The 10795-nt window shown below is 41.2% G+C and overlaps 1 protein-coding gene across 1 annotated transcript in view; it reads left to right on the top strand.

Annotated features, from left to right (window-relative positions):
• The first annotated feature begins 10218 nt into the window (after positions 1 to 10218).
• The window catches only part of ptpn9a (protein tyrosine phosphatase non-receptor type 9a), a 46879-nt gene continuing 46302 nt past the window's right edge, over positions 10219 to 10795 (top strand). The window contains exon 1 of the mRNA XM_055934907.1: positions 10219 to 10742. Coding sequence (XP_055790882.1) covers positions 10710 to 10742 — 33 coding nt within the window. The 5' untranslated portion in view covers positions 10219 to 10709. The remainder of the gene's footprint in view (positions 10743 to 10795) is intronic.

Raw genomic sequence — 10795 nt, 5'->3', positions numbered from 1 at the left:
CTACCATAGCAGAAAAGTCCTCAGTGAGAGGCCACTACACTACACAACACAAGGTTAGGTAAATGTCTAGCCTCCAAAGAGTATATGACAAACTAAAACAAGAAGGATGAAGTGACTGTCTTTACTGTAAAGTGTGAAGAAGAAAAACAGCAAGACCAAGTATGTAGCTCACAACATGATATATAAACAGTCGTCGACCACTATACAGTGCATTCGGAAAGTATTCAGATCCCTTGACTTTCTCCACATTGTGTTATGTTACAGCCTTATTCTAAAATGGATGAAATAAAAAAAATCCTCAATCTACACCACATACCACATAATGACAAAGTTAAAACAGGTTTTTAGAAATGATTGCACATTGATTAAAAATAGAAAACAGATACCTTATATAAATAAGTATTCAGACCCTTTGCTATGAGACTTGAAATTGAGCTCAGGTGCATCCTGTTTCCATTGATCATCCTTGAGATGTTTCACAACTTGATTGGAGTCCACCTGTGGTAAATTAAATTGATTGGACATGATTGCTCAAAACTGCTGACCCAACTCAATAGGTGGCCTGTCACAAACCTTTGTCTTATGTTCTGGTTGAAGTGTTCCCCTCATTAAACAGTAACTGGAGAAGTCTGGTAGCCATTTTAGCTAACACTAGTTAGCTAACACTATCATGTCCGCAAAAACACAACAGTGAATACTATAGCATACTAGTGATGGCTGCAAAAACGCTACAGTGAATACTATAGCATACTAGTGATGGCTGCAAAAACACTACAGTGAATACTATAGTGTACGAGTCATGTCTGCATAAATACTACAGTATACGACAGTCATGTCCGCAAAAACGCTACAGTGAATACTATAGTATACTAGTCATGTCGGCAAAAACACTACAGTAAATACTATAGTGTACTAGTCATGTCGGCAAAAACACTACAGTGAATACTATACTACAGTAAAGTCCACAAAAACTCTAGAGGGAATACTAGAGTATACTAGTCATGTCCATGTAAAACCTACAGTATACTACAGTCATGTCCACAAAAAACACTACAGTGAATACTATAATATATTAGTCGTGTCCTTAAAAACACTACAGTGAATACCATAGTAAAGTCTGCAAAAACATGGTATTTAGACCATAGTGTACTATAGTATTTTTCATGTGGGTTCTACCCGATGACATCAACAAAAGTTAAAACATTTTAAAGGGTGATTTTCAAACACTATGAGATTTGAGGTGATGTGGGGAGTACACAAATATCCTCTATCTGGCTAGAAACTTATTGCAGGTTTTAAAAATCACAGTTTTTCTTCTTTTTAAATACAGATCATAGAAACGTCCCATTTTCACATACAGTACTAGGCAAAAGATTGGACACACCTACTCATTCCAAGGTTTTTCTTTATTTCTTTATTTTTACTATTTTCTACATTGTAGACTGTAAACTCTCCTTCCAGACTCACATTAAGCATCTCCAATCCGAAATTAAACCTAGAATTGGCTTCCTATTTCGCAACGAAGCATCCTTCACTCATGGTGCCAAACATACCCTCATAAAACTGACTATCCTACCGATCCTTGACTTCGGCGATGTCGTTTACAAAATAGCCTCCAACACTCTACTCAGCAAATTGGATGCAGTCTATCACAGTGCCATCCGTTTTGTCACCAAAGCCCCATGTACTACCCACCACTGCGACCTGTATGCTCTCGATGGCTGGCCCTCGCTTCATATTCGTTGCCAAACCCACTGGCTCCAGGTCATCTATAAGTCTTTGCTAGGTAAAGCCACGCCTTATCTCAGCTCACTGGTCACCATAGCAGCAGCCACCCATAGCACACGCTCCAGCAGGTATATTTCACTGGTCACCCCCAAAACCAATTCCTCCTTTGGCCTCCTTTTCTTCCAGTTCTCTGCTGCCAGTGACTGGAACGAACTGCAAAATCACTGAAGCTGGAGACTCATATCTCCCTCACTAACTTTAAGCACCAGCTGTCAGAGCAGCTTACAGATCACTGCACCTTTACATAGCCCATCTGTAAATAGCCCATCCAACTACCTCATCCCCATACTGTTATTTATTTTGCTCCTTTGCGCCCCAGTATCTCTACTTGCACACTCATCTTCTGCACATCTATTATTTCGACCACTATGGCCTATTTATTGCCTTATCTCCCTTATCCTACCTCATTTGCATACACTGTATATAGACTTTTTCGATTGTATTATTGACTGTGTGTTTGTTTATTCCATCTGTAACTCTGTGTTGTTGTTTGTGTTGCACTGCTTTGCTTTATCTTGGCCAAGTCGCAGTTGTAAATTAGATCTTGTTCTCAACTAGCCTACCTGGTTAAATAAAGGTGAAAAAAATAATAATAATAATAAGTGAAGACTTAAACTATGAAATAACACATATGGAATCATGTAGTAACCAAAAAAGTAAAACAAATCCAAATATTTTATAGAAGGTGAGTAATGAAGTGCTGCATCAGATGACCTGGCCTCCACAATCACCCTACCTCAACCCGTTTGGGATGAGTTGGACCGCAGAATGAAGGAAAAGCAGACAAGTGCTCAGCACATGTGGGAACAAGTGCTCAGCACATGTGGGAACACCTTCAAGAACGTTGGAAAAGCATTCCAGTGTGAAGCTGGTTGAGAGAATGCCAAGAGTGTGCAAAGCTGTCATCAAGGCAAAGGGTAGCTACTTTGAAGAATCTCAAATATAAAATATATTTTGATTTGTTTAACACTTTTTTTTGGTTACAACATGATTCCATGTGTCATTTCATAGTTCTGATGTCTTCACTACTATTGTACAATGTAGAAAATAGTTAAAAAAAATAGTAGGTGCGTGTCGACATTTGACTGGTACTGTATGCAGACTGGTTTGGTGTTGGACATAATAAATATGAGGTTGAAAAGTCGCAGAACTGCCCTTTAAGGCTTTCATGTGTTCTATTTGACAATTTGGGATCTCATTGCAGTTTCCCAAAATGCATTGCTTTCCACTACATGGGAGAATGTGGGGCCTGTCTCTTGACTTCTAAATGCAATGGATCACTCAATTCCAGCATATTGGCCTAGGCCTACATGTAGACATCTTCCTACTGACTGGTAGTGATGGTCACAGAGAAAATTTGTACCTAAATGCTCTTTAATCCAATTGTATAGGTAGGCTATCTTCTGATTATAATGTTAAAGTTTCCAATATCTTTTTAATTCTAGGAGTTTAAAGGTGACTCACTTTTATTAAACAGAGCGGAAAATAACTCATTGCAATGTTTGAATCATTATCAGCTGGTTTCATCTAATTGGTTTATTCGGATCCCCATTAGCTTTTGCCGAAGCAGCAGCTATTCTTCCTGGGGTCCACAAAAAACATAAATCATGACTAGTAACTGATACACTGATAGACAAGGACAGTCACACAAATGTAAAATTCAACGATATACAATACAACAACAAAATAATAATACAAACAACACAACTAAAAGTATAAAGTGAGTGTTAGTGTGCGTGTGTTTGTGTGTGATTGTGTGTGTGTCCCCTCACAGTCCCTGCTGTTCCATGAACTCAATTTTTGGTCAAACTGTAATTCATTATGCATTGAAATCACATCAAGGTGTGTGCAAGAAACAAAATTGTGATTTTCCTATTCTATTTTTATTAATGAAAGAAGGCAAGTTTAACTGTCCTTCCTTGTGGCCACCAGAGGGTTGAGTTGTTATATCTAAGAGCCTGTGCCTCACCAGGTGACATTACCGTTCTCCTGGCAGCAGGATATCCCCATAAATACACAACATGACAAAAAGTATGTGGACACCTGCTCGTCGAACATCTCATTCCAAAATCATGGGAATTAATAAGGAGTTGGTCCCCCTTCGCTGCTATAACAGCCTCCACTCTCCTGGGAAGGATTTTCACAAAATGTTGGAACATAGTTGCGGAGACTTGCTTCCATCCAGCCACGAGCATTAGTGAGGTCGGGCACTGATGTTGGGCGATTAAGCTTGCAGTTGTTTCCAATTCATGGAGTTGAGGTCAAGGCTCTGTGCAGGCCAGTCAAATTCTTCCACACCGATCTCGACAAACCACTTCTGTGTGGACCTTGTTTGTGCACGGAGGCATTGTCATGCTGAAACATAACTGTTGCCACAAAGTTGGAGGCACAGAATCATCTAGATTGTATGCTGTAGCTTTAAGATTTCCCTTCATTGAAACTAAGGGGCCTAGCCCAAACCGTGAAAAACAGTCCCAGATCATTATTCCTCCACCAAACTTAACATTTGGCACTATGCATTCGGGCAGGTAGTGTTCTCCTGGCATCCGCCAAACTCAGATTTGTCTGTCGGAATGCCAGATAGTGAAGTGTGATTCAGAGAACGCGTTTCCACTGCTCTAGAAACCAATGGCGGCGAGCTTTACACCACTCCAGCTGACGCTTGGCATTGCGCATGGTGATCTTAGGCTTGTGTGCAGCTGCTCGGTCGACAGTTCTTGTGCTGACGTTGTTTCCAGAGGCAGTTTGGAACTCGGTAGTGAGTTTTGTAACCGAGGACAGATGATTTTTACACTCTATGCGCTTCAGCACTCGGCGGTCCCGTTTCTGTGAGCTTGTGTGGCTTACCACTTCAGCCATTGTTGCACCTAGATGTTTCCACTTCACAATAACAGCACTTACAGTTGACCAGAGCAGCTCTAGAAGGGCAGACATTTGACAAAGTGACATGTTGGAAAGGTGGCATCCTATGACAGTGCCACGTTGAAAGTCACTGAGCTCTTCAGTCAGGCCATTCTACTGCCAATATTTGTCTATGGAGATTACATGGCTGTGTGTTCAATTGTATACACCTGTCAGCAACTGGTTTGGCTGAAATAGCCGAATCCACAAATTTGAAGGTGTGTCCACATACTTTTGTATATAGTGAATTACGCCGGCAGCACGATCGCGGATTAAAAAATATATATAATAAGAGTCCCTCCACTAAGACATGTTAAACTTGGAATATCAACATTTTTTTGCACTCTAGTACAGTACAACTGTTTTTCACAGCACTGCAACCACCTTTTAATGTATGGATCATTTCACGTACTATTATTTTTTACATTGTATTATTCATACAAGTATTTCTGTAGAACGTTTACACCAACACTGGTATGTTGAAAGCTGTTGTGTAGGCTAAATGTAAAGAAATACACTTTTAATAAAATACAAATATATGTCATTGGAATTACTCAATATTGTCTACACAACTTAAATTGGTCTAATGTGCTGGGCAACAGGTTTAATACAGAATGCTAATGACTCCTTACTCCACCCACTGGAATTGAATGCACTGCATATAAATGACATATTGGCTTATGGAGAAAGAACTACTCTGTGTGCCGATGTAAATGTGGGGTTAGGATTACTCAGTAGTGGGGTTGGGAGTAAAAATTACACAAAGTATATAAAACATTAGAAACCCCTGCTCTTTCCATGACAGACTGACCAATACTAGAAAGGTGTTCCTAATGTTTGGTACACTCAGTGTATGTATGGTGTCATTTCATGGGGCACTGAATAGTACAGTGTGTTGCTGGCCACATGACAAATTACTGTAATACTGCTAACGGCTTCAATGGTCAAGCTCTAATGTCCGCCCTAATGTCATCCATGCTCCAATTACATTACTTGTGAAGGTAGACAGGCCAGAAGAGAGTTACACAGTCGGTTTTGTGACAGCAAAGCAGTTATGCCAAATGTGCCTAGAACATCCCACAACAGGTGGGGTTTTAAGCATGTGATCGGGCCAGTGAACTTAGTCACATTGGAAAGTTATAGCCATAGATATGCAACATGTAGTAGTAATTGCATTACTTTAGATTTTATGATGGATTCCTGAAGCCAGTATGAAAGAGTAGAGGATACACTACTTCGAATTGAGAATTACCTGGCATTAGTCTCTGGCAATGCATGGAGTTGTGGTAAATGTGACACTAAACTGTGAATTTTCTCATCGGTGCCCCCATTTTAGAAAACTGTCAGACGGTAGTAGTTGTGGTGTAAAATGTGTGATTGCACTCTTAAGTCTTTGGAGAACAATGTGAATACACTTTGTCACAATGGCATGAGAGACTATTTTATGAGTTAGTGGAAATTAGTTGAAAGGTTTTAAGCTTGAAGAACACAGCAGACGGTCTCTTGTAATGCATTTTAAAACTGTACAGACAATAACGTCACTGACCTTGATAATCACCACAATATAACTTGTACATACTCTTGTTTTTGAAAAAAGGTTTAATAGGCCTATGACTTTACTGTATACTGCTAACCTTATATATAAGCAACACATACAGTGCCGTCGGAAAGTACTCAGACCTTGACTTTTTCCACATTTTGTTACGTTACAGCCTTCTTCTAAAATTGATTAAATTGCCCCCCCCCCCCTCAATACCCCATAATGACAAAGCAAAAACCAGTTTAGAAATTCTTCTAATTTATTAAACATAAAATACCACATTTACATAAGTTGCGACCCTTTACTCAGTACTTTGTTGAAGCACCTTTGCAGCGATTACAGCATCAAGTCTTCTTCCGTATGATGCTACAAGCTTAGCACATCTGTATTTGGGGAGTTTCTCCCATCCTTCTCTGCAGATCCTCTCAAGCTCTGTCAGGTTGGATGGGGAGTGTTGCTGCACAGCCATTTCCAGGTCTCTCCAGAGATGTTTGATCGGGTTCAAGTCCGGGCTCTGGCTGGGCCACTCAAGGACATTCAGAGACTTGTCCCGAAGCCACTCCTTCGTTGTCTTGGCTGTGTGCTTCAGGTCATTGTCCTGTTGGAAGGTGAACCTTCGCCCCAGTCTGAGGCCCTGAGCGCTCTGGAGCAGGTTTTCGTCAAGGATCTCTGTGCTTTGCTCTGTTCGTATTTTTCCTCAATCCTGACTAGTCTCCCAATCCCTGCCGCTTCATCAGACCAGAGAATCTTGTTTCTCATGGTCTGAGAGTCTTTAGGTGCCTTTTAATGAGGAGTGGCTTCTGTCTAGCCACTCTAACAAAGGCCTAAATGGTGGAGTACTGCACAGATTGTTGTCCTTCTGAAAGGTTCTCCCCTCTCCACAGAGGAACTCTAGAGTTCTGTCAGAGTGACCATCGGGTCCTTCATCACCTCCCTGACCAAGGCCCTTCCCCCCCCCCGATTGCTCAGTTTAGCCGGGCGGCTAGATCTAGGAAGAGTCTTGGTGGTTCCAAACTTCTTCCATTTTAGAATGATGGAGGCCACTGTGTTCTTGGGGACCTTCAATGCTGCAGAAATGTTTTGGTACCCTTCCCCAGTTCTGTGCCTCGCCACAATCCTGTCTCGGAGCTCTACGGACAATTCCTTCGACCTCACAACTTGTTTTTTGCTCTGACATGCACTGTCAACTGTGGGACCTTATATAGACAGGTGTGTCCCTTTCCAAATCATGCCCAATCACAGGTGGAATCCAATCAAGTTGTAGAAATATCTGAAGGATAATCAATAGAAACAGGATGCACCTGAGCTCAATTTCGAGTCTCACAGCAAAGGCTCTGGAATACTTATGTAAATAAAGTATTTCTGTTTTTTCACAAAAAAAACTGTTTTCGCTTTGACATTATGCGGTATTGTGTGTAGATTGCTGAGGAATTTTTTTATTTAATCAATTTTAGAATAAGGCTGTAACAAAATGTGGAAAAAGTCAAGGGATCTGAGTACTTTCCAAAGGCACTGTATAGGCTTATTACTAGGGTTGCACAAGATATCGGTAAGAATATCGGAATCGGACGATATTTGCTCAAAATGCCAACATCAGCATCTGCCCGATGTCTAGTTTAACGCCGATGTGCAAAACCAATGTCAAAGATGACGTTCATACCTATATAACGTAGGTAGATGACGTAATGACGGCACAAAACATAGCACTACACGTTCAAATCATGCCCAACTACTAACCTAGCCCACAATTTCTGCTGTGTGGAAGAGTAAGACAATGTCAGCGAGACAACTCAATGGCGAAATCCATTAACACCAAGATAATGGAATTCATTGCCCTTGACAATCAACCGTTCTCTGTCGTGGATGCTTTCGCCGACTGGTCGAGCACCTCAAGCTCCGGTACACACTACCAAGTAGGCGGTATTTTTCAGACGTTGCCCTACCAGAGTTACACAGTATTGTTGAAACTACCATCTATGAGCTACTTTCTATGGGTGTCACTGCTATTAGCTTCACGACTGACATTTGGACCAGCGATGTCAGCCCCATGAGCATGCTGAGTCTGACAGCACAGTGGGTCGACAAGGATTTCCTACTGAGGAAAGCCGTATTGCATGCTCAAGAATGTGCTGGTTCTAATACCACTGATGCCATTTCAATGGCATTTGAGAAGATGTTTGAAACATGAAAAAACTCCTAGCTCTATTCGAACAACTGACTCGAGAAATAAGCTAATCAACTGCATCTGCAGCAGACGTGATACCCTCTGTCATGGCATTGAAATGCCTGCTCAACAAAACTGCCGACAGACCATGGGGTTAACTTGGAAAAGTACTCTACTAGAGGCTGTGAACAAGCGATTCGTGGCATTCTCTCTGAGCCTCGCCACCATGCTCGATGCTAGGTACAAAGACCGCTACTTCGATGCAGCCAAGAAACAGCGTTTTTGTGAAATGTTACAGACACAGCTGGACAAGATGGAAATGGACACAGTGACAGTGCGCACCGAGGAAGAGAGGCCACGGACAGACAGAGGTGAAACTTCACTGCTTCACATGTATGATGAAATCCTGGTTGAGACTGAACAAATGAACAACGAAACAGCACAGCAAGTAAGTGAAAGAAATAGGTGTTGATTATGTTTTACTGGTAATGGGGACATACATAAATGCCAACAAACTAACTTTTTGGTGTGTGTGTTCAACTATTTAACTGTACTAGAATGCTTAAAAGGCTGCTAAAATGTTAAATATCGGTTATCGGTATCAGGTTTTTTGTCAAGGAAAATATTGGATATCTGTATTGGCCAAAAATGTCATATCTGTGCTTCCCTTTTTATTACTTGTAAATAATTGCTGTTCTGAAAGCGTCATTATGTTGTGTACTAATATCCTGGATGATATTCATTCGGTTTTTTGAGAATTGAGTGTGTATTGAGCTGCTATGTATTTAGACCTCAGTGGCCCATGAAATAAACATTTATAGATTCTACGGACCCTACTGAGTACTCCCAACCCCACTTGGAGGGCTATGGTCAGTCTGTACTATCTGTCCTTCTTGTCTGCATTGAAGTAGTGGTCTTTGTGTGCTCCCTCTAATTCTCCCCCTTTCCTCCAGGAGGACCTGTGCCCTAGGGCCATGCCTCAGGTCTACCTGGCCTAATGACTCCTGGCTGTCCCCATCCTCAGTCCACCTGGTTGTGCTGCTGATCCAGTTTCTGCTGTTTTGCCTGTGGCTATGGAACCCTGACCTGTTCACCGGACGTGCTATCTTGTCCCAGACCTGATGTTTTCAACCCTCTCTATCTCCCTCTCTACCACACCTGCTGTCTCGACCTCTGAATGCTCGGCTATGAAAAGCCAACTGACATTTACTCCTGAGGTGCTGACCTGTTGCACCCTCTACAACCATTATTTGACCCTGCTGGTCATCTATGAACATTTGAACATCTTGAAGAACTTAGTGGCCATGTACTCTTATAATCTCCACCTGGCACAGCCAGAAGAGGACTGGACACCCCCCAGAGCCTGCTTCATCTGTTTCTTTTTAAGTTCCTGCCTTTTCTCGAGAATTGTTCTTGACACCATGCTTCTACATCTGCATTGCTTGCTGTTTGGGGTTTTAAGATGGGTTTCTGGATAAGCACTTTGTGACATCTACTGATGTAAAAAAGGGCATTATAAATACATTTGATTGTAAAATTCAATCAAATCAATCATCGGCATAAACAATATTTATGTTCACTATAACCCCAATATGGTCAACATACCAGCCTGAACATAGTTTTTTTCAGTTAGTGGTCTGTATATAATGTTTTCTAAAACACGTGTATATATACACACACACACACACACATACGTATATTTACATAAATTCCTTCTTACATTTTGGTTATAAGCACCAATCTTTTGAAAGAGTTATCCACCTCGCAATGTTTTGAAATGCAGGCTTTTATTTTGAAGGTTTCTCAATACCATAGAAAAGTGACGTCATTCGTGCTGCTGGCAGAATAGTAGTCCAGGCGACGTACGTAGAGAATAAAAGATTGAACACCATGCCTTTTGACTTTACTCTTGATTCTTAGCAAAGGTGGGTGACTTTACTGGCTGGACAAATGGGTCAAATTCGATCAACTGCGATTCGTCCCAGAGAAACGCCAAACTGTTGAGGACTATTTTCTTCAGTACTCGAGAAGATTTGACACAACAGCGATTTTCGCTCATGCATGAGTCTTTTGATGGAAGATTCCATATAATTTCTTATTCGACTCAAACAGGCCAGACAAACAAAAACAGTATAAGCTTTCCATTTCTATATGAGGAACATTTCAGTTTTGTGAAATGCCAGTAACCTAGGCAAAACCGGTTGAGGTACTGCCCGGTAAGAGGATAGAACTCTCGTCGTTTACCTTTACGAAAAGAAAAAAAGGCCACCAAGTTGAAGAATTAAGGTGTCAGAATCTCAAGAACGAGACTGAAGAATGGCAGCCAGTTTGTCAGCGGAGGAAGAACAGGTAATTTTGAAAATAATGCAAAATATTTGATAATCTATACCGCCGTAAGAAAT

The sequence above is a fragment of the Salvelinus fontinalis genome, chromosome 9 (assembly GCF_029448725.1).
Source record: "Salvelinus fontinalis isolate EN_2023a chromosome 9, ASM2944872v1, whole genome shotgun sequence".
Taxonomy (NCBI): Eukaryota; Metazoa; Chordata; class Actinopteri; order Salmoniformes; family Salmonidae; genus Salvelinus; species Salvelinus fontinalis.
The sequence above is the reverse complement of the archived record's forward strand: the minus strand, read 5'-3'. Positions and strand labels throughout refer to the sequence as shown.